The following is a 25,006-nucleotide window of genomic DNA, read 5'->3' as shown; positions in this document are numbered from 1 at the left end:
TGCGTTTACATGGGAGCTGATGAGAAGATATTGTTTTGTATGTCCAGGTAGCACCTGTCTCCAGGCAAGAGAGGTTCTTCTGCCAGAAGGCTCTGTGCGCCTCCAGCATTTGGCCTTCACTCTCATTTTCACCAAGGACTGCAGAGCTTAGCCACTCTCCATTATGGCAGTTTTTCATCTAAGACTTCATTCTCTTCCTCCCCATCCTGAGCCCAGGAACAATTTCACAAGACCTTCTCTTTGTCCCTCTTTCCCTAATTGTATCCTTCAGCTTGTTGGAGTCCAGGCTGTGCATTATCAGAGATGGGGGACACCTCCAGCCTGGCTGAGGCTCACATTTATTCTCTGCAACCCCAGTAGCCTGGTTCGTCTCCTAAGCTCCTCACCCCAGGTCTCCTGATACCTTACTGACCGTATTGGATGGTAAATTTTTCCCACTTACCGACATTAACCACTTAACATGCTCTCTAATTTTCTATCATACAAAGAGGATGAGGAAAATATAGACCCCATGTTCTTTACAATTCTGAAGCCAAGTTCCTAAATGAAATGAAACCACTTTTTGTTTGATGAGGTATGTACATAATGGCAGATACCCTCTATTTCAGTATATAAAGGCCACCTTCACCTAAACAAAATTAAAATAATTTTTAATATTTTAGTTGTATTGTTAAGATGTTTGCAAATTTAATAGTTACCTATTTTACCTGTTACTGACAATATACAAATAGAAGTTGTAAATGGAAACTACTTTCCATATACCAATAGAAGTTTCCGCTCTTAATTTAATAATTTGATTTTCCACTTAAAGTAGAAATTCATTTCTAACTCTATCTCTAAATAAGTTTCTACCTTTCAAAATAACTAGATTGTTTAGAACACAAAATTTAAAAGCCAAAGTTGCCTGTAAAAGATTTAATACACATACTTCAAAACAGAACTACTTAGTTAAAAGTATAAACAGAAGCTGGGGGAATAATAATCTTTTAAACAAATGGTACTGGGACAAATGGATATCCACATGCAAAAGACTTCCTCACATTGTATACCAAAATAACTCAAAACGGAGCAAAAACCTATAGCTGAAACAATAAACCTTTTAGAAGAAGACAAAGGGGTAAATCTGTGTGACCTTGGCGTAGGCAATGGTTTTATCTTAGCTAATACACCTAAACCACAAACAAGAAAAGAAAAAAAAACAAAAAAAATGGACTTCAGTCTGTATAACTCAATAGAAAAAAATAAAAAAATAACCCAATTTAAAACTGGGCAAAGGAGGATTAAGAGTACAACTTATCATGATGAGCACTGAGGAATGTATAGAATTGTTGAATCATTGTATTACACCTGAAACTAATATAACACTGTATGTTAGCTATACTGGAATTAAAATGTAAAAAAATAATTAAATAAATACAAATGGGCAAAGGACCTGAATAGACATTTCTCAAAAAGACATACATATGGCCAAAAGGTATTCAACATCACTCAGCATCAGGGAAAGACAAATCAAAACCACAACGAGAAAACCTCATATCCATTAGAACAGTCTTTATCATAAAAACAAAAGACAACAAGTGTTGGTGAGGATGTGGAAAAAAGGGAACCCTGGTGCACTGTTGGTGGGAATGTAAGTTGGTGTAGCCACTATGGAAAACACTATGGAGTTTCCTCAGAAAATTAAAAATAGAACTACCATATAATCCAGCTAACCTACTTCTGAATATTTTGAATTGAAATTAGAATCTCAAAATAAGATTTGCACTTCCATGTTCACTGCAGCATTACTCACAAAAGCCAAGACATTAAAGCAAACTAAATGTCCACTGACAGATGAATAAGGAAAATGTGGTACTTACATATAGTGGAATATCATTCAGTCTTTCAAAAGGAGGAAATCCTGCCAGTTGTGCAACATGGATGAACATGGAGGACATTATGCTAAGTGGAATAAGCCAGATGCAGAAGGACAAACATAACATGATCCCACTTACATAAGGGATCCAAAATAGTCAAACTCACAGAAGCAGAAAGTAGAATGGCAGTTACCAGGGGCTGGAGTGGAGATAATGGCAGGGTGTTAGGCAGAGGTACAAAGTTTCAGCTATCCAAGGCGAACAAGTCCCGAACTGAACGCTGTCTCATACTTGTCAGAGTCAAGACCACTAAAAACTTTCTACCAGGACTTCTGATAAATTGGCCTAACTGAATGGGTGATTTCAACTGAAAACTCAAATGAACCAAGCAATCTTACCATAAATTACCTAAGCTACCAGAGATCCAAAACAAGCACTTAATTTTAAAAAGTAGTTTGTACCCAAGCACTTGCAAACTATTTGGCAGAATCTACTAAAGCTGAACGTGCACACCCATGGACATAGGAATTACTACGCCTATGTTTATACCCCAGAGAAATGCATGTAAATATTTAGGAAAAAAACAGGTACAAGAATGTTCACAGCAGAACTGTTCTCAAAAGTCCAAAACAGAAACTACCCAAATGTCCATCAAGTACAAGAGACAGATTATGGTAGATTCACACAATGTAATACTACACAGCAACAAGAAGTAGAAAGCTACAACCAACACAGCAAAACAGATGAATCTTCAAACAACGTTGAACAAGAGAAGCCAGACACAAAATAATACAGAGTGCATGATTCCATTCATGTGGTATACAAAGGCATGCAAAAATCACTTCTGCAATATTGTATTTACATGTAGGTTTCTGTAGTAACTAAAAGGGAGTACTAGGGAGGCTTCTGGGGTGCTGGTAATTTTCTCTTTCCTGTTCTGAGTGAAAATTCATCAAGCTGTAAACTTACATATACATTTCTGTATTTATATTCACTTCAATAAAAAGTTTTTAAATATTTAATATTAAAATTCTAGATATTAACAGCAGACCAGACATGGCTAAAGAAAGGATTAATAAAATGGGAGAGAGTGCGGAAGAGATTACTTAGAATGTGGCAAAAAGAGATAAACAGATGGGAAATGTGAAAAACAGAATAAGAGACATGGGTGGAAGGTCTAATTGGAATGCCAGAAAGAGAAGAGGGATAGAATGGGGCAGAAGCCATATTTGAAAATTCAGTGGGCTGAACTGTGCTCTCCAAAAAGATATATTCAAAGTCCTAAAACCTGATTCCTATGAATGTAACCTTATTTGAAAATAAGATCTTTACAAAAATCAAGTGAAGTTGAAGTCATACTGGATTAGGGTGGGCCCCAAATCCAGGGGATGGTGTCCTTTTATAAGCAGAGGACACACAGGGATAGAGGATACGCCTAAAGAAGGCCATGTGAAGACAGAGACCGAGATTGGAGCGACACAGCCTACAAGCCCAGGATCCCCAGAGATTGCCAGCAACCACCAGAAGCTAGGAAAGAAATCTGGGATGGTTTCCTCCCTAGAACCAGAGGGACCATGGCTCTGACAACACCTTGATTTTGGACTTCTAGCCTCCAGAACTATGAAAGACTAAATTTTTGTTGTTTTAACCCACAAAGTCCATGGTAATTTGTTACAGCAGCTTTAGGAAACTGAAACTAACATAAATACATTATGTCTGAGAATTTTTTAGAATTATTAAAAGACACCAACCCATGATTCAGGAAGTTCAACATTCCCAAAGCAAAATAAATACCTAGTCAATTCAATAAATCCAACAGCAGGCAATAAAAGAGAAAAAGCAGCATGAATAAATTTAGCAAATGGACTGAAAGTACAAAATAATTCCAATTCAATAGTGATTAAAATAAATGTAAAACAACTAAATGTACCAGTAATAATCAAAGATTATCAGCCTGGGTATAAAAAAGAATCAACAAATCTAAATGAAGCCTATTTATAAGAGACACGCCTGACATATGAAGGACTACAACTCAACAAGACGAACGTCACAAAAGCAGATATTTAACAGAAGAGAAAACATGAATAGCTAAGAAACCTGAAAAGGGAGCTTACAGGGAGAATAGGGAGTGTTTGGGTAGGGCAGCCGAAAGGGAGGGGGGAGGAAGAAGACTAAATGAGAAGCCTGCAGGAGACTTAAAGGTAATGTACATTTTAAACATTAAATGGCAGGCAATGGATGTTAATCATATTGTTTTTCTCCATTCTTTACACACATATCTAAAAGTTATTTTGTATCTATTCAATTTTTTAGTTTTTAATTTTTTCAGTTTTTAAAAATTTAATAGAAGTCTTTTGGCATTGGGGAGCCTGGGTGGCTCACTTGGTTAAGCGACTGCCTTCGGCTCAGGTCATGATCCTGGAGTCCCGGGATCGAGTCCCGCATCGGGCTTGCTCCCTTCTCGGCGGGGAGTCTGCTTCTCCCTCTGACCCTCTTCCCTCTCGTGCTCTCTCTCTCTCAAATAAATAAATAAAATCTTTTTTAAAAAAAAGAAGTCTTTCGGCATTATAATTAAGCCTTCTGTAATGATTTCTCACTTGTAGTACAACAATCTAGTCTGTTCTAAACACTTGTCTCTTTCCCCTGGTCTTTCAAGTTTATCATTTATGTTTATTTTCATTCTAATTCAAATCCCTGCTACGACATAACCACAGAGGAGTCCCAGCTTGCCTGAATCTTAAAGAAATACCCATTTAGCTTCATCTTGTCCTGCAATTCTATCTGCACGACTCTGCTGACTGTTAGAGGAGCAGCTGTAACTTCCATCTCTGTCTCTATAGACTTCCCCTACCCTCAGATCATTCTTTCCTTCCCACCACCCAGCATTTTCAAAAAGGCTATTCATCATTAGGCTAATTTTAGTTCTCTTACCAATGATGTATTATATTATCAAAAAAATTCATATACTATGCTGTACATACTATCCCCAGTATACTGTGTCTAACATTTTATTGGAAGGAAAGTTATCCTTTATTATGACAACTTTAGAAAAATAGGAATAAAGTACCTCTTCCTCCATATATCTCTATTGCATTAGGTCAGGTTCCCTAGAAGCATAGTCTGAGCCAGGGATTTTTATTCAAGTGATGCACTGGGGGTGGGGCTGGGGGTACTCTCAGGAGAAGGGAAGTGAAAGAAGCACAATCTGGCAAGGAGGGAATGCTAAGTAGGAATGTGGGCTCAGATGGCAACTAGCTTCATTCTGACCTCACAGAGAACATAACACATTGCTGAGTTCATCTCACCTTGAGGCAAAGGGGTACCAAGAATTGTGCAGGGCCTGAGGTTTTACCCTACTTAAAACTAAGAAACTAGCCTGTTTCGTAGATGTCGGCAGAACACACAAGACTCCTGGGTCAGAGATAAATGACTTTCTCACTCTTAGCAAAAGCAATAGCCAGTGTGTCAGCATGATGCTGAAACTGGTCTCTCAACCCCTAATTCCCAGGAGGTCATAATAAGGACCCGTGGTGGATGCCTGTATACTCAGTAGGCTGCATTGTAAGAGAACAGAACGAAGCACTGGAGGAGCAGGGAGGATTTGGTACTTTTTAGAAAAACAAACCTGTTCTTTATCTGTGGGGAGATACTACCCTATCCCTCAAGGGTACTCAGTGCAAACACAACCCTCAGAAATGGCCCATGTAAAAAGCAGTCACGGCCTGTGTTCTTGACATACCCAGCAAGAATGTGCCAGAATGCTCAAGACTCATGGCAAATTGTGTCTCTCAATAGGAACTGTTCTTCCAAGTGCTCACACCAGTGACCGGTCTCTAAGAAAGAGGGAGCAAAGTGTCCAGGACTGAGGGGACTCATGTTTGGCAGGGGGACAAAGAAGGAAGGAACAGATGTGAGTCATTTTCAATTAACACACAACATCCACTACACCGACACTTCCCTTTAAAATTATGGATTTCTTTCAGATTCTGTATCATCATTTAACGTCTACAATTTTTATTAGAGAATTTTGTAAATTGACAGCATGTTATGCAAACAGTTGTCAAGTTTCAAATGATGATTTTATATCTAATCCCAAGATTTGACAGAAATAAACTCAACCTTTCCTTTTTAAAATCTTCTCATATCTCATTTTCTAAAATTAAAAAGTACTAGATTTTGGTATATTCTCTTACAGGAGTCCTGCCATTTAGAAAAATCACATTAGTCTCAGTTTTTGAAGAACAGTATAGAATAATGATGAGGTGCAGTGGTGCTGGGGTGTCTCAATTGTCCCACTTCCTAGCCCTGTGACCTCAGGCAAGTTACTTAACCTCCTCAGTGTCCTCATATGCTAAAAGGGCCTCATAATAGCTCCTAGCTCATAGTTTTGTAGGAGTTACTGCCTGTGAAGCACCTAGAACAAACCTGGGAAGAACAAAGAGTAAATGGTTCTTCCAAAATGACAGATACTGCAGTGGTTTTTCTTTTTTCTCTCCCTAATATACTGAATTAGTTCCCTTTCCTGCACTTCATTCTTATTAATGAAGCGATTTATTGTCCAAAATAGTTTCACATAATAGTATAAATGCAGCTTTCCAATCACACGGAAGAACTCCTGAGTTCTTCTCCTCACCACCAATCAGGAACCTTTACTGGAAGCTTGTTCCCGATTGGTTGTCAGCTGTAACAATAGAATGCCAAGGAGTAAACAAAAAAGCATAGCAACAACTAAGTCAACTAAGTCGGCTGTCTCACTCCCCTCAGCCTGGGCCAACCTGGACTCCTTCATCCCAAATGAGGTGGCCTCTACATTTTATATGAAGGCTTTGACTTTCCATTCAACTGTGATCCATCTTATAACATGGCAAAACAATACAGATGGGAGGATAAAACTGAACAACACAGCTAAAATAAAGTGTCTTCCCAGGTAAAAGAGATAAATGCTTTAATGTGAAATGAATGAATGTCATGAGCTTCAGTTACAAGAACTCTATGGGCAGGGTCCCCAGTTCCTGCTAGTGACAGGTGTGGTAGGTGACACAAGCCACTTCAGATGTGAACTCACAGCCAGAGAGGACTTGCAAATGGCTCTCATCACTCATCCCACGGTGTGGAAGCAGACACGGAGGACGCTTGTGTCTCTCGTAGCTACGGGTGGCCCTGGTTTCCTCCGAAAGAATGTGCACATCCCAGAGCTGGTAGTTTGCCGCCCTCTCCCTAGGCAAATGCGGGGAGGTTGCTTTTTATAATGAGTGCCAAGGGAGACTGGAGTCTTTTTGCATTTTTTCTGGAGGAAGGCATTTCTACTATCTTGTTTTTTATTCATGTTTACAGACTACACATTGTGGAAACAGGATGAAGCTGACCAGTGAGAAGTTGCCCAAGAACCCATTTTATACCTCTCTATCCCAGGGTGGTGCTAAGAACCCAAAATTCTTCCAATGGAGGAAGGAAAAGACTGGTACAAATTCTGATAATATTCTCACTAAAAGTCAATTCTGTACACCAGAGCAAAAAAGACAAGAAATAGGAGTCTGAACTGCGGTCGAGGAAGTGGTTAACTTTACTGTCCTTTCTAGCTTTCCTGTAAGAATCTGAGAAATTGCTGCTCGTCTGGCAGCAAACCATCAGTGGAGAAGGCTCATAATTAGATTCCAATCCTGGTTTTACTCTTAGGACTTTAGGACACCCTCCTGGAAAAGAGAAGCCAGATGTCATTTCTATTAAAGAAAACAATGCCATACTTTACTTCAAATTGGCATTTAAAGCTACCCTTTTGTTTCTATAGACTTACTAATATTAAATTGGGAATGGTTACTAGCTCATTTGGTTAGAGTAGTTCTAATTAAGGCTCACATTAAGAATTTCACTCATCCACAGGGTAGCTTTGCGTAAAGAACTGCACACAGACTGCACTGCTAGAGCTCCGGCCTCGTAGTAAACAGGGTTGGTTTGGGAACCAATCAACACATATTTTATGATTATACAAGGCACGGTGTTAGGTGCAGTGATCATGTTTTTCCTTTGAGCTAAGGAGGCCAGTTTTATGAATGAGAACTAAGAAGGAAACTAGTATAAACAGAGCCAGATGAGTTCTATATAATTCATGACTTCAAGAGAGGAAATTCATATCGTATGAATAAAGATGGAATTCTTTACCTTTTAAAAACCAGATCGTTACAGCCATGCGAATTTGGTGGATAAGGCATTGCAGCTCTTGAAGGAAAGAATAAGAAGAGGGGATGCTATGGCATATTTCCTCCGAGGCCAACTATATTTTGAAGAGGTATCATTTCCTGCTTGTTTTCTTTTTAAAAAATTTATTTAAATTCAATTTAATTAACATAGAGTGTATTATTAGTTTCAGGGGTACAATTTAGTGATTCATCAGTTGCATAGAACACCCAATACTCATTACATCAAGTGCCCTCCTTAATGCCCATCACTCAATTAACCCCTTCCCCTCCAGCAATCCTCAATTTGTTCCCTAGAGTTGAGTCTCTTATGGTTTGCCTCCCTCTCTGTTTTTATCTTATTTCATTTTTCTTGTTTTTCATGTCATATAATGCTGTTGCTGGATGCTCATAGCAAAATTTCCCATAGAGTTCCTTACACTGTTATGCAGAGGGAATTCTGGTAAATTCCCTAGGCTTTGGTTGTGGCTTTAAGTACAAGATTAAGGAGATATTTGACCTTCCTCCATAAAAGTCGTTCTAATGAGTCATTTATAGGAGTCATTCTGGTTATAATCAATTCTCATACTAGAAATTAAAAATATAATATACATTTATATATATATAATTTTTATATTTTTGCCCCAAATAGTATCATTTATAAAAATTTTTTCATATGAATAACAACTAAAGACCCTGATTCTTACCTAGTACTTAGAGGCTTTATATGTTCCTCTCTAGAAGTAGGAGGGAACTTCCCTCTTTCTCCACATTATGCTGAGGCATCCTGAGGGGCAGATGTAGGAGAAACTGTGCAAAGCATACAATATATATGGCAGCAGTCCTTCATTGACCACCCCCCCCGGGGGAGATGTGAAAATGGACCAACTGTCCCCAATCCCTTCACCACTCACTGACTATGTGGGCAGCTATTAACCTATATCCCACTTACTCTTAAATCTGATGGCACCATCATTCCTTCTGGCAACAAATATTTGTTGAAGATTCATCATGCACCTGTCACCATGAGGCTAGCTTAGGTTAAGAGAATGATCTCTCAGCTTTGGGCATTGGGTCAGGTATGATTCCTACTACTTGTTAACTGTGTAGCCTTGGACACAAAGACTTCAACTCTTAGAGTCTCAGTCTCTTCATCTGTAAAAGGGGGGTGATAATGTGTGTTTCCTAGAGCTACTGTGAGGATGTATTCACTGTAGAAGTATTACTAACAGGGCCTGGCACCTAATAAGTGTTTTATAGGTGTTTACTATTATCAGGCTAAGCTCAGACTCTATCGTGACAAGGGGACTAGAATGGTCCCCATTTCATGAAACTTAGTCTGCTAGGGGAAAGGAAATAAATGAATACATCATTACAAATAAGGAGGAGTACTATGAGAGCCGTTGACTGGGTACCATGATAGAGAATAACTTCGGGAGAGGGTGGAAAGACCTGTGGTTGAAACTAATTTGAAGAAAAGGGAAACGAGCCGTGCACACAGCCCGGTGCAAGTGCATTCCAGGCAGAGGGGAGAAGATGCAATGTTTCAGAGATGAGGGGGGAGCTCTGTGAGCTCTAGGAATTGAGACCAATGTGGTAATAAGTAAGACAGAGAATGGCTTTAGATGAGCTTTGTTTAAATTGTAGTAAGAAGACACTCAAGGGTTTTGAGTCTGTGATGAACAGATTAGAAGGCAAGCATGGAACCAAGACCAGTTTAGGGGAGAAATCATACTTCTTCAGGCAAGAGAGGATGCTTGCTGGTCTTGACCAGAGTGGCAGCAGTGGAAGCTGGGTCCTGGATTTATTTTGGAGATGCAAATAAGAGCATCATGGACTGAAAAATAGAGGAGTGGCGAGGGTAAATTTTGAGAGGAAAATCAAGACTTCAGGTTTTATACACATTGTGTTTGGATGTCCATTAGTCATCCAAGTAGACAGGTTTCAAAGTAGAAAGGCCATTAAGAGTCTAGATCTCCAAGGAGAAGTCTGGGTTGGAAGTATGCATTTGAGATTTTCCAGCATGTAGATAGTATTGAAAATCATGAAAACTAACAGGACCTCCTCTCTTTTCCTTCCTATAGCGTATTCTAACTTTTCCAGCTCTCACATCTAGGCCAAACATTAGCCAGAAGGGAGAATGAGTCTTAACTGCTAGGTCATTAACTCATTATTATGTGTTCTTTAAAATTAATATTTCTTAGTATTTTGGAGCAGTTTTTATTAGTTTTATCAATTTGTTCATTCATTATAGCTTATGAAAAAAGGAATTCAGGTGCTTTTGTGTCTTCCAGAAGTTGTTTTTTCTCTGGTCTGCACTTCCTAAGTAATAACCTTCCAATTCAGTAACTGACTTTCTTTCCACGATTACAAAGCATTCAGTCTTTAGTGCAAGGCATTTTTCCCTGGTGGATTAAGATATAAGCCCCATTAGTCCTTCACACCTTAGCATCAGATCATAGAACTGTTGAGGAGCCTTAAGATATGTAGGTTTCTATAGGAAGTAGGGGAGAAAGTTAATTTTAGAGAATCACATTTGTTTTTCCATGTCTTCTCCCTAGCTGGAGAACTGCAACCCTGGAGGACATGAGCCATCATAATAGCGGATATTTAATAATAGTGGATATCCTGATGTCCACATTTTCTCTGATGCTCTGGCCCCAACTCTGAACTTTCTCAAACTCCAGGAGTGGCAGGGGATATAGCAGGATGGATTGAGCAGAGGGCTGGGCTATCATTTTGGGAGTTTGGCAATATCCAAAAGTACGAGTAAAAGCAAAAGAGAGTCTCACCCAGATTTTTCCTGGTCACTTCCTTCAGTTGCCATATTCAGGTCTATTTTATTGATTTTATAGTATGTTGGCTGCTGTCGATGCCATACTTGCAAATTCTATAAATTTGTTGTCTTTTGTTATATTTGGTGCTCCTAACTAGATTTAGGTGGGAATTAAGTATTTGGGACTACTTTGAGGTAATAATAAAAATAATTCAATATTTCCTGGGAGCTTTTAAGGGATGGTATGAAGAAGCATTAGAACAGTTTGAAGAAATCAAGGAAAAAGACCATCAAGCAACTTACCAGCTAGGAGTGATGTATTATGATGGGCTGGGGACACCTACAGACGCTGTAAGTTACTGTTTTGTTCACAGTGTTTAAGATCTCATTGTAATGGATTATTTGATAGACTTAAAAATTATTTATATTTTAATATGTCTATACTTACATATTTTTTAAAGATTTTATTTATTTATTTGAGAGAGCGAGAATGAGAGAGAGAGAACCCATGAGAGGGGGGAGGGTCCGAGGGAGAAGCAGACCCCCCGCCGAGCAGGGAGCCCGATGCGGGACTCGATCCCGGGACTCCGGGGTCATGACCTGAGCCGGAGGCAGTCGCTTAACCCACTGAGCCAGACCTGAGCCCTATATAGCATTTAAAGGATAGCAGTAGTCATTTTTACATTTATGTGAAAAACAAAATATCTTTTTGCCCCCTCCTTGCTACCATTGGCTGTCAATAACACTTTTGTTTTAAAATGTTTTCCTTTATGTTTAGAAATTATTCCAGAGGGGAGGGGGGTGAGGGGATGGGTTAGCCCGGTGATGGGTATTAAGGAGGGCACGTACTGAGTGGAGCGCTGGGTGTTATGCACAAACAGTGAATCGTGGAACACTACCTCAAAGACTGATGATGTAATGTATGGTGACTAACGTAACAAAAAAAAATTAAAAAGAAATTATTCCAAAGCTACATGAACATGGAGAAAAGTTAGAAAATAAGCAAAAATAGGATCACCAAATTCTACTATCAAATATGAACCTGGTTATTATTTTAAAGTATATTCTTCCATGTACTGCTCCATGCAAAAAATTATATATATATATGTATGTATATATGTACGTATATGTGTGTGTATGCACTTTTTCAATGTAGGACCGTACTATACATAATGTTTTTTAATATCCTTTTTCATCTAACAATGTATTTTCAATGTCCTTCTCCTTGTCAATAAATATAATCTATATTATCATTTTAATACCTGCATAATTAATATTTATATAATATAATATTTCTAGGCCTCATTTATCTGTGCATGTCTGAAGAGAAAAGAAAGAATAAACTAAGCTATGAGGTTTGGAGATCAGTATTACAATTTTTTCTATTCCTTAGGGGCTTTATTTTTTATTTTATTTATTTATTTTTTTGGTCTTATCTTACAAGGAAATTTCACACACTATCAAATAAAAATTGGGAATTTATTTTAAATTTTTCAAAGATGTTCAGAAGTTCGTTTCTCTGTGTTCACTAGCAAAGCTGCTCTATCCATAATGGTCTATTAACAATTTGTGAAAAGTCGTAGGCTTTCAAATCTTCACTTCACTGCTTACAAGTAGTATGATCTTGGGGAAATTATTTCTGGGCTCTAGTTTCCTCGTTTGTAAAATGAGGATAAATAAACCTAAGTTAGAGATATATCTGCCATTTCTCTGCACCCCTGGCCATGGCCATCCTGGATAATTGATCACGGCCCACTTTCTAGCTGAATCCAGACATAGCCGAATTTTAATCAATATGCAGCTTTAAGGTGACATTACCAATTCAATCCACTGGAGGCAGCATACAAAATAAAACCCATTCACCTAACTCACAGGGTTGTCAACGAGATTGAACAATATGTAAAGTAACAGAAGGCAGTAGCAACCAGTCAGTGTCTTCTTTCCTGACTTTATGTTGTATAAAGTTAACAATGGGGACTACACTTTAATTCCTGAAATTCTTAATTTGTACTCTTTTATAATCATAGCATATGAAATAAATGATGAAGAAATGAGTATTTCCATTAAATACAAGATATTTTATTTTAACCTATTTATAGCTTAGCCTGTTAAAAGCATAACAACATGTAGAATGCAGGACTACATTGCTCTTACTGTGAATTGAACACAGTTGACCTTCTTGAAACATCTTCCTCTCGGTGTCTAAGATTCTCTCCCCCATGCTTTATAAGCCTCTTTCCATCAGCTTCTGTTGTTTGGGTTTGTTGTTGTTGTTGTTGTTGTTGTTGTTTAATTTTTTTTTAAGATTTTATTTATTGGACAGAGAGCACAAGCTGGGGGAGTGGCAGACAGAGGGAGAAGCAGGCTTCTGTGGAGCAGGGAGGGAGCCCAATACGGCACTCAATCCCAGGACCCCGGGATCATGACCTGAGCCGAAGGTAGACGCTTTACTGGCTGAGCCCCCCAGGTGCCCCAATCTTCTATGTTTGGAATATAATTTTCCCTGTTCACCTGTTCATAGTTGCCCCTCTGTCCTTTGCTAGGTGCTTCTCTTCTAAGTGTTGAAGTGTGTCAGAACCTAGGCCCCTGCTGCTCCCCTTTACTCTCTCAGCTCATCCAGCCCCACGGCTAACATGACCTATACTTTTAAAAGACTTCCAAGTTGTTGTCTTCACCCCAGAACCTCATGCTGAGATCCATACCACCAACTGCCTATCTCTCCCTAGATGTTTAGTAAGTATCTCCTGGTCCCTTTGAGTCCACATCTAGTTCACCTACAAATCCGATGCTCAAAACACACACAGATCCTACTACTTAAGGCAGCAGAGTTTCTTTGTGTACTGGTACCATTCACGGGGGTCATTGTCATCATTGGAATTGCCCTAAAGGACACAAAAGCAGCGAAAAAAATACGTCTCTATCTTTTGCACTGTGAGCACCTACCCTTACCATCCCCGAGGTACGTGCTTACTCCTGTGACTTATGCAGCTCTGGTTTAGTTGGGTTCATTGTATTATTCACTCACTCTTTCGTTCCACAAACATTTAGGAGGCAGGAACAGTCTGAGATGCTGGGGAAGCAAAGATAAGTATGAGAAGGAACGCATAGTCCGAGAACAACCATGAGTGCTGTTGTGAGTACGGGACTGAGACAGATACGCGTACTGGGCACAAATGGGGGGGCGGGGGAGTTTCCACAGAACAGCTGACACGTGCTGACTCTCAGGGGACAAGAACAGCATAGAAGGTCAGGAACGGCACTCTGATGGAGGGAACAACATAAGCAATGTTAGGAAACCTCCTTTGGTACCCTGGACCCGACTTCCTCAGCCATCTCTGCACATTTCAGTATACTAACTGAACTAGTCTTTTGGGTTTTTTTTTAAAGATTTATTTATTTGAAACAGAGAGAGAGCACATAAGAGACAGCATAAGCATAAGGGGCAGAGGGAGAGGGAGGAGCAGACTCCTCGCTGAGCAGGGACCCTGGGATCCTGACCTTAACCTACTGAGCCACCCAGGCGCCCCATGTAAATGGAGTTTCTTAATTTCTCTGCTGTTTTGTTGTTAGTGTATAGACATACTACTAATTTCTGAGTATTAATTTTATATCCTGCAACTTTACTGACTTCATTTATTACTTCCAGTAGTTTTCTGTGGAGTCTTTAGGATTTTCCACATATAGTATCATGTCATCTGCAAATAGTGACAGTTTAACATATTTGCGAAATGAGTATTTCTTTTTCTTGTCTGATTGCTGTGGCTAGCATTTCCAGTATTATGTTGAATAAAAGTGGTGACAGTGGACATCCTTGTCTTGTTCCCAATCTTAGGGGAAAAGTTCTCAGCTTTTCACCAACAAATAAGATGTTAGCGGTGGGCTTTTCATATATGGTCTTTATTGTGGTGAGGTATGCTTCCTCTAAACCTACTTTGTTGAGAGTTTTTATCATGAATCGATTTTGAATTTTATCAGATGCTTTTTCTGCATCTATTGAGATGCAGAAATCATATGATTTGTATCCTTTGTTTTGCTGATGTGGTGTATTACATTGATTTGTGAATATTGAACCATCCCTGGAATAAATCCCACTTGATTTGATGTATTGGTGGATTCCGTTTGCTAATATTTTGTTGAGGATTTTTGCATCTACATTCATCAGGAATATTATTAGCCTGTTTTCTTTTTTTTGTGGTGTCTTTGTCTGGTTTTGGTATCAGGTTAATGCTAGCCTCATGGATGTATATGGAAACTTTCCTTCCTCTTCTATTTTTTGGAATAGTTTGAGAATAGGTGTTAACTCTTCTTTAAATGTTTGGTAGAATTTACCTGTAAAGCCATCTGTTCCTGGACTTTTTTATTAGTGTTGATTACTGATTAAATTTCATTACTAGTAATCAATCTGTTCAGATTTTTTATTTCTTCTTGATTCAGTTTCAGAAGACTGTACGTTTCTAGGAATTAATCCATTTCTTCAAGGTTGTTCAATTTGTTGGCATATGTTTATCTTTTCAAAAAACTAGCTCTTGGTTTCATTGACATTTTTCTCAGTCCATCATTTATGTCTGCTCTGATCTTAATTATTTCCTTCCTTCTACATACCTTGGGCTTTGTTCTTCTTTTTCTAGTTCCTTTAGGTGTAAGGTTAGAGTGTTTATTTGAGCTTTTTCTTATTTCTTGAGGTAGGCCTGCATTGTTATATATTTTCCTCTTAGAACTGCCTTTGCTGCATCCCAATATTTGGGAATGTTGTGTTTTCATTTTCATTTGTCTCCACATCTTTTGTTGATTTCTTCTTTGCTTTGTTTTGACCATGGTTTTTCAGTATCATGTTGTTTAACCTCCATGTCTTCCCCCCCTTTTTTTTCTTGTGATTTATTTCTAGTTTCATTCTTTTGTAGTCAGAAAAGATGCACTAATTATATAGTTGTTCTCCTGTATATTATGTGTCATTTTTCTCTGGCTGCTTTCAAGATTTCTTTGGCTTTCAGCAGTTTGACTATGATATATGCCTGAAAGCTACTGTTTATCCAGGCTGGGGTTCACTGAACTTCATGGATCCCTTCCATTTGCAGTTTTTAAGAGGAATCTCTCCTCCAACTTGTGTGTGGTCTGGTAAACTTCCAGTGTCTTTAAAAAGTTGGGGTTTTTTGGGGAACCTACTTTAAAAAGTTGGTTATTTTTTAATGTTCACTCCAGATTTAGACATTGCTATCTGTGGAAGGATTTACACAATCACATCACTTGACTACCAGTAAGCTCCCTCTTACTATTAGGTTTGGGGAAAAAAGGCAGATACCCATGTCACACATTCACAAAAATAAATCCTTATAAATTGGGACTCACTAGAAGGCAAACACCTTTATCTTCTATTATTGTGGTGTTCGGCCAGCAACAGAACTTGGGAGAGAGCAGTGAAGGATAAAAGCTAGAATGTAGTATACAGAAAACATGTTTGATGGTCAAACGTTTTCTTCTTTGGAGTGATGTCTGAAAGTTTGTGTCTGATGGATTTTTTGGAGGTGGCAATGTCTTCTGTGTGCTCTTTGTGACTATACAGATGTCCTATGAAGATGAGCATATTGGGTGTAAATTATCACTGAGCACGCTTGGTGTGCTCAAAGAGAGAAAACAGTGTTTGCAGCTCACAAATGTACTCTAAGTATAAATGTGGAAGAAGTTACAGCTCTTCCTGTATTTTGATAAGTTCTAAAATCTATGCCCATGCAGAATAAGGGCTCTAAGGTTAGAGGGAGGAAAGAAAGAAAAGAAACCATATTGAAACATAATGCAACTCTGGAAGCTATAAAATGAGGGAAACACCTTATATCCTGGAGCTCTGGGAATGCCTCCTCAGGAGATGTATCCCCCCTGCCCCCTTCCTTTCCAGCTCTGCAGACTAAAGCACAACCATGCTGTCTGGGCACAGAGTGCTGACATCAAACATCATGTCAGAGGGTGAACACTTTAAAATATTATTGGGAGAAAGAATTTAGTTTGGGTAAAACTAAAAACTAGGGTTTTTTGTTTGTTCTTTTCCTTTGTGGAAGGAAAAAGGAGTGGAATATATGAAGAAAATTGTTGATTCTCCATGTCCCAAAGCAAGACACTTACAGTTTGCAGCTGCCTACAACCTTGGAAGAGCTTATTATGAAGGGAAAGGCGTCAAACGATCAGATGAGGAAGCTGAAAGGTAGTTTTACCTGAGAACAAGATTTTTTTTTAAATCAAATGCTGACACAAAGAATAACTTGCCTTGCCTTTCTTTTTTAGACTATGGCTTTTTGCTGCAGACAATGGAAATCCAAAAGCTAGTGTGAAGGCTCAAAGTATCCTAGGATTGTATTATTCAACAAAAGAGCCTAAAGACTTAGAAAAGGTAACACTGATCTGTTTTTAATGTTAGCACCACATGTAGATTAATATTTCACTATTTCTTTTTTGAATGGAGGGTGGTGAGGAATGAGTATTTAGTTTTAAAGATCTCTTATAATTCTTTAAAATGTAAAGAAAGTTCACATTTGAGGATTTCAAAGCTCATTTCATGCTTTATTCATCTTCACCTCTACCAAAGGAGTCCACAGATGTGAGAGCATTTTGTATGCTATAAAAAGCCACACATACAAAATATTATACCATGAAAACTGAGAGTCCTGAAATATAGCCCAAATCCTTTTACATGTGAATAAATTAAAATTAATTTGTTCTGAGAAAGTAACGATGCTAATAAGTAAAATACACACACACAACACACACACACACAAAAATGTAGTAACAAATCCATTTAGGATTTTTATAGAAATATAATCTCTTTAATCATCAATGACTGAGGCATTTTCCAAGAAATCCTATAGGGAGAAGGAAATGTAGAGCCAAGTCCTACTTGTAGGAGGCATTAAACTTACAAGAAACACATAGCAACCAAGACCCTCTTCGGATAACTGAGCAGCCACTTGGAAATAATTTTCTGAACTAATTCAAATTCACTGTAGTTGCATATTGAGCAAATGTGCTTGTGACCACACACAGTTTTTAACTTGGTGGACTCTGATCTCGATTGGCACCATCTCTGAGATTCCCCTGGAGCTGACTGTCCCTCAGCATCAGCAACTCTCCTCTCCCTGGTATGCCTCATTCCTGGTGTGCTTCAACGCCTAGACAGACACTTACCTCCTACTTACACCCTCCGTTCCTTCCTCTGGAAAAATGTAAAAATCTTGAATCCTGAAACAGTTGAAGTGTCTAGTGAACTAACCTACATTGTAGGTAGAAAACAGGTGGGCTCACCTTAGCACTCTCTTCTAGGTATGTGAAATTGGTGCTAAGCTGAAACACACTCAAGGTGCTAGAACTATTTCCTAGAGATTAATTAATTAATAGTACTATCTTGTAATGAGAGATTTTTTTTCTTTCCAGTATTCCCTTGTAATTCTGCCCGGTGAATAATAAATAAGATGAAATTGTGTTTTTTCTTAGGCATTTTATTGGCACTCAGAAGCATGTGGCAATGGAAATCTGGAGTCCCAGGGTGCACTTGGACTAATGTATTTTTATGGACAAGGCATCCGCCAGGATACTGAAGCCGCCTTGCAGTGCTTACGGGAAGCAGCAGAACGTGGAAATGTCTATGCTCAAGGGAATCTCGTGGAGTATTACTATAAGATGAAATTTTTTACTAAGTGTGTTACATTTTCCAAAAGGTAAATAAGCTGGACAGAAGTATTTACAACACCTCCTACTAGATGTTCTATGCCAGGTCTGTTCGATAGAACTTGCTGCAATATTGAAAAGGATGGCTACTGAGCACTGGAAATGAGGCTCCTGCCACTGAGGGCTCAACTGTTACGTTTCATTGGATTTTAATTAATTTAAGTAGCCATTTGTAGCTAGTGGCTACCATACTGAATAGTATAATTCTATGCCATCAGTCTTCAGGATTTCTATTTGCTCTATATGCCAGCTGAGTGATCTTAATCAAATTTAACTTTTTGGGGCATCGATTTCCTTTTTCATAAAGAACAACATGCTTCCACAGCATTATAAAAATAGTGTATATAAAGTACTTAACAGAACGCCTGGGTGGCTCAGTCATTAAGCATCTGCCTTCGGCTCAGGTCGTGGTCCCAGGGTCCTGGAATCAAGCCCCGCATCGAGCTCCCTGCTTGGCGGGAAGCCTGCTTCTCCCTCTCTTCCTCTGTCGCTCCCCCTGCTTGTATTCCCTCTCTCACTGTGTCTCTCTCTGTCAAATAAATAAATAAAATCTTAAAAAAAAATAAAGTACTTAACAAAGTTTAGCATATCAAAAATGCTTATTAAATGTTTTAATTTCTTCCTAGACGCTTCAGCCACATGTTCTATAACTGCACAACTGCAAAATAGCTTGATAAAGATTGTAAAATGAGCGTTTGGTTAAAAGATGTCAACATTAACATCTTATAAGGAGATTTCTCTTCTCTGAGCCCATGTACTTTCCTACATTTATTTGCTCATAACTTTACAAAAGCAACATACCAGGAAAAACAAATGTGGATGTCCTCTTGAGAGGCTATAAGGCCATGCTAGTGTGTTTCCCTCCCAATAATGCCGATGGAGCCACCTCCTGGCCCCCCTCTTCGCTAGCCCGGTGGGGGGGGCAGCCGTCTACAATGTAGGATGGAAGAGCCTGGTTCCACCCTCTGTCCCCCAATGTCATGGCCACTTAAAAGTGTGATTCCCCAAAGTCCCAAATCTCCAAGTAGCCATCTGGTGAACACCAAGACTTTAAACAGTTCTTAAGATCTTTCAGACTTCCATTATGCACATTCCTGTTCCCCATAATATTACGGGTAGATCTCATTCTCACACAATTCTCCATACTTGTGTCAGGGTGATAAAGGAGGACTTCTTTGTACTGCCCATTTTTTAACAAAGATGGATGTGTTAGTTACTTAATATGTTTTCTGATCCTATGTGACTTAAGTGCAAATTTCAGGTCAATGTTTGAATAAATGATCCAAAGAAACAGAAGATGCTTTTTTCCCCATTGTTTAAATCTGCAAAGTGATATTAAGCTTAAAATATTAGTATGACAAGAAAAAAAAAGAAACCTTTTTGTTTTCTAGTGGTTATTAAGCCTGACAAGTATTACCACAGAGAAGCTGTCGTAACCACTCTGGTAGTTCGTCTTCTCCTGGTTTTTAACTGTTATATTTACCCTTCACCATATAAACAAACAACTTAGTCCTCAAACGGGGAGAAATAAGGAAATCACTTTGGGCACAAGGACAATCTCTAAACATGTCATTTGTAAAAATGTAAATCAAAACAATGTCCTTTTTAATTTCAACAATTAAACATCACAACAGGATTGCTGACTACGATGAAGTTCATGACATCCCCATGATAGCCCAGGTCACAGACTGTCTCCCAGAATTCATCATCAGGGGCATGGCCATGGCATCTTTCTACCATGCCCGATGCCTTCAGCTTGGCTTGGGTATCACAAAGGATGAAGCAACAGCTAAACACTACTATTCTAAAGTAAGTAAGTCTGAAAATCTATATAAATGGACCCAGATAGAAATTTCTGAGCTTTTAGTTAAGACTTTAACATCTTTATAGATAAGTATTTTTTTCCCCCTACTTAACTATTGTGCAGATAACCCGTCTAGGAGAGGTTTTCAGACACATGGATTGTTTGCAGACAATTCTGTGAAATTCTTTTTAGGATTTTATTTATTTATTTGACAGAGAGAGAGAGAGAGAGAGCACAAGTAGGCAGAGCACAGAGGGAGAGAGAGAAGCAGGCTCTCCACTGAGCAGGGAGCCCAAAGAGGTACTCGATCCCAGAACCCTGGGATCATGATGAGCCGAAGGCAGACGCCGAGTGAGCCACCCAGGCACCCCAATTCTGCCAGATTCTTATTAGCATAATTAAACTCAGATGATAAAAGTCCCATTTTGATGCAAATTATTCCCTCTCACTCTGCTACTCTATAGCCTAAGGCCCAGCACCAAGACCTTAAAGCCAGAATGTTCATGCCTTCTTCCACCCAGAAATGTTGAATCTATTCTCATTCTAGTACCTTAATGAAATATAGTTTTTCTAAAAACATTATGTATGACATCTACCACACTTAGGAGGAATATTCATGAGTTTGATGTAATCAGCTGAAGTAAGACTTTTCATGTTTCAATTCATGTGCTTTAGATTCCAAATGAATTTCACATCTAAAATCACGCAACTTAAAAAGTGGGGAAAGGAGGAATCATTATGAATAGTAACTGCAAGTAAAGTTTTTAAAAAAATAAATACAATAAAAACCGGGCATGCCTTAGGTCCATGACATCCATGAAGTCCAAACTACAAATATGTCTTCATGAAATTTATAAAGCAATTCGTGGGTACACAAGCTGTTTAGCTGGAGCAGGTGAACAAGGGAAGGAACAGTTTTCTAAGTCCTTTGCCTGAATCTAACCATAGTACCGAAGTGGTTCCCACACTTGTCTACATTAAAATCACCTGGGGAGGGGCGCCTGGGTGGCTCAGTGGGTTAAGCATCTGCCTTCATCTCAGATCATGATCCTGGGTCCTGGGATCACCCTGGTTCCCTGCTCAGCAGGGAGTCTGCTTCTCCTTCTCCCTCTGCCCCCCACCCCCTACTGGTGCTCTTTCTTGCTCTCTCTCTCAAAAAAAGTAAAATCTTTTAAAAAATAAAATAAATAATAAAATAAAATAAAATCACCTGGGGATCTTTTAAAAATTCCAAAGCCCAAGTCTTATTTCAGAACAATCAAATCATGACCTTTCCAGGGGACTCCAATGTGCAGGCAACTTTGGAAACCCTAAATTGTTTAAAATTAAAATTTCCAGAGCATTAAGCCCATATCAACACATAAATACAGGAACACAGTACACAAATACAACTGATGTTTGAGAGATTTACCACTACACCATTCTACCAGTAAGAAAAACAGCTGTCTTTAACTTTTTAAAAAATCTAAATGCTCTATATCAATTTCCAATCCAAGTCAATTTCAGATTCTGTGCTATCCATCATAGCCTTTCTAAATAAATATAAGCAGAGAAAATTCTCGGTCAAAAATATTCTGAAATGTGGTATATATTCATCCCAAATAAAACATCCAAACAGACTGTAATCTTAAAACTATTTTCCACATTGTGGGAGATAATATCCCCATTACTCAATTTTGGCCATTGTATTCTACAGAAGATGCTTTTAAAAATGTAGAGAATTCAAAAGTAGCATGCCAGTGGAGGGTCTGGAATCCTGTCATATGAGGTGACTGCCAACTACTTTGCCTCTCAGGGTCTCCACGAAACCAGCTTCATATATTCTCCTAGGACCCCTTCATTGATTCTAAAGTACACAGAGGGAAATTTTAGCTTAGTGTAAAGAAAAATCTTCTAATACAACTGCTCGGGAAATAAACAAAAACAACAGTTTTTCCTATAAGATGGCAACTTAGCAACCAAGCAAGTATCTAGTGACCAACTGTCATGGGTCTTGAAGGGACAATTACTACATGGAGTCAGGTGTGGATGAGATAACCTCCGATGTCTTCTTCAAGTTCTTGACGTTCTATGCAGTTATATTCACTATTACTTCTTGCTATTTACTTTATCATAATAAAATGTTATTTTAAAATAAAATTGTCATAGTTGCTATTCATATAAGATAATAGCAAGTTTGAGACCAAATGCCAATGTTTTCCATGTTATTTTAATAATTCATAACCCAGAACGCTATCATCAGTGTGTAAATTCCCTTTATCCTTTGGCACTGATAAAGTTTTCTCTTTCATGTGACAGTAACATGGTTATTTTCAGTGTGATCTTTTTTGCATAGGCTAATTTGAACTTCCTTTATCAAGAAATCAAAATAGAAATGTGTTATAAGACATTCCCTTGAAATTCACTGTAGTTCTTAAAAACAAACCAAAACCTTTTTTTAAAGTTTTAGTAAGACCTAACAATTCAAAATGTATCTAAATAACTGACTCTTTATCTTTGACTTTCAGGCTTGTCGTCTGAATCCTGCATTGGCAGATGAACTTCATTGTTTACTTATTCGTCAAAGAATTTAGACCATAACGCATTTCAACAAAGATCATCAACCCTAACACCTCAGAATGTGTGTATTTTTATAGGAGCTATGTTTCGTTATCTTCTGAATCCCAAGTTACATTATCCTGGGTATTTTACTGATGACATGTTACCTTCATTCTTAAATCTCTTAATTGTGCAACTTGAAACCTAGCTATAGGATCAGATTGCAAAAAGAGTCCTTAAAGACCCAGCTCTTAGCTTACAAACTGGCCTAGATCACCTCAAATACGGAAAACCATTCCATAAAGCAAATATCTTTTTCTTTTCTTTAAATAGAGTGTCTAAAAGACTTAGTGCAGTCTTAGCTGTAATTCCTTCAGAAATATAAATGCTACAAACATTAAAAACACCATTTGCAAGTTTAATTCCTTTAATTTCTTTCACCCTTATTTAGTTTTGTGAATTTTGGATAGATTATTATTTTTTCATTTTGTGGCTCCTTTATTTGTTGTGTTCACTTTTTGTTCACAAAAGTAATAAATAAAAAAATTTAAATAAAGAAACTTTCAAATACTGTTTTTAAATAAATTCATGTAGCATTTATACTTCTGAAGAAATTAAAGCTAAGACCGCACGAAGTCTTTTGGGACATCTTATATTCTTAAAAGAGATTCTTACAGGTAATTGGTTAACTTATTATAAACTTCAAAAAAAGTAGATTTAAGAATTTGCTTAGAATCTTGCCTCTCCACATCTCCCCTTAGAGATCTTAATGAGTAAAATCACTGCTATATTCCTGATAAGATAATCAGTTAAGCAAGATGTTTCTTTGTGATTAGACTCATTTTCTAGATTTAAAAAACCTTAGATGCATTTCAAAGCAAGATAAAATATGAAAAAATCTCAATTAAATCATCTATCAATATAAGAACCGTAACTGAATATGCTAAAAATTTAATTAGCGAGCGGCTCCTTATATTAATGAGACCTATGAAGATAAAAGTTGATAATATAAATCGTAGGATCCAGATGGACAAGATAGTATAGCAGTGTACTTCTGTCAAACGGATACACTGGAAACAATGTCTTAAAGATACCTTCACAACACCTTCTCTGTGGACATAACTAAGCTGATGTGGCTTTATTTTATAAATCACAATCATCCCTTCCAAAAGAGGATCTAAACAAGATCTCATCTTGGTGTAATTAATATGCAGGTACCAGTCACTAAAGAAGTTTTTGTATGGCAGAAAATTACTTGTTTCTTGTTTTGTGCTCTGGTTTTTCTCTATTACTTGAACTTCATTTTGTCTCTATTCCATAGACTTAGATCTGTGTGATACCCTCAAAGGATCACATACTTCTCCCTTAAATCTCTTAAGACATATAAACTTAAACCATCCCTGAAAACTAATCCTTTTCTTTTAAAACCTCTCCTCAAGACTCTCTATTCTCCCCCACTAATGGTTCAATATATCAAGTCCATGACTAAGATTTCACAATACCTTGCTTAAATCTCCTTCTACAATATAAGCCCGCTTGCTTCACTCTTGTTCTCTTAATACCATCCATATATAATATTCAACCATTTGATGATTTAAATTCCCAGCCAGTATTCTTTTCTCCACACTGAATCCAGTCCCTTAAGCTTTTAGGAATCCTAAAATAGGAACATAATAAGGCGGAGCTTGTTGGCTTTAACTGCACACTAAATAGATATGCTGTCTTTCTTAATCCCAAAGTCAAGACCACGTCTGTAACTGCCATTAAAACATAGGTCTGAGAAATCCCAGATGTAGGAATTTGACAGGTGTTATGCTACGCCTACCTATCTTCACTGAATCCAACATAAAATTTAAAATTCCAGTTTACTGTAGTCACCATAAAGCTGGTGCTTGTAGCTGGTATCTCATGAAAAAGTTAAAATTTATCTTCAAGGACTGTGGGCTCAAAATAGTTATTTTTCTCATGTGCAATATAAACTTTTAACAGCTATGGTTTAATTGCACGTAAGGTGGACATTACCAGTAACTGTTAGGATGAGTTCCCAGGGTTCGGTGATCTCACGTTGCTTTTCTCTTATCTGAATGTGTCTTTTCGACATCCCTTTGAAGGGTGATTCTTATTCATATAAACAGCGAACTTGTTTTTT

At 38.0% G+C, this 25,006-nt stretch overlaps 1 protein-coding gene across 2 annotated transcripts; it reads left to right on the top strand.

Moving 5' to 3' along the window:
• The first annotated feature begins 7,199 nt into the window (after positions 1–7,199).
• Positions 7,200–22,892, top strand: LRP2BP (LRP2 binding protein). Of its 2 annotated transcripts, none has more exons than XM_028099832.1 (8): positions 7,200–7,317; positions 8,030–8,142; positions 11,043–11,156; positions 16,856–16,998; positions 17,079–17,184; positions 18,282–18,505; positions 20,150–20,324; positions 22,827–22,892. In XM_028099832.1, the coding sequence occupies exons 1-8, from the start codon at positions 7,212–7,214 to the stop codon at positions 22,890–22,892; spliced, it is 1,047 nt and encodes a 348-aa protein (XP_027955633.1). In that variant the 5' UTR covers positions 7,200–7,211. The 2 variants fall into 2 exon arrangements, with proteins under 2 accessions (XP_027955633.1, XP_087877494.1); XM_088021368.1 differs by having other exon boundaries at positions 7,212–7,317; positions 11,043–11,153.
• Positions 22,893–25,006: the final 2,114 nt, after the last annotated feature.

The sequence above is a fragment of the Eumetopias jubatus genome, unplaced genomic scaffold (assembly GCF_037043125.1).
Source record: "Eumetopias jubatus isolate StellerSeaLion01/CBP00866 unplaced genomic scaffold, mEumJub1_p1.0 scaffold_2, whole genome shotgun sequence".
Classification (NCBI taxonomy): domain Eukaryota; kingdom Metazoa; phylum Chordata; class Mammalia; order Carnivora; family Otariidae; genus Eumetopias; species Eumetopias jubatus.
The sequence above is the reverse complement of the archived record's forward strand: the minus strand, read 5'-3'. Positions and strand labels throughout refer to the sequence as shown.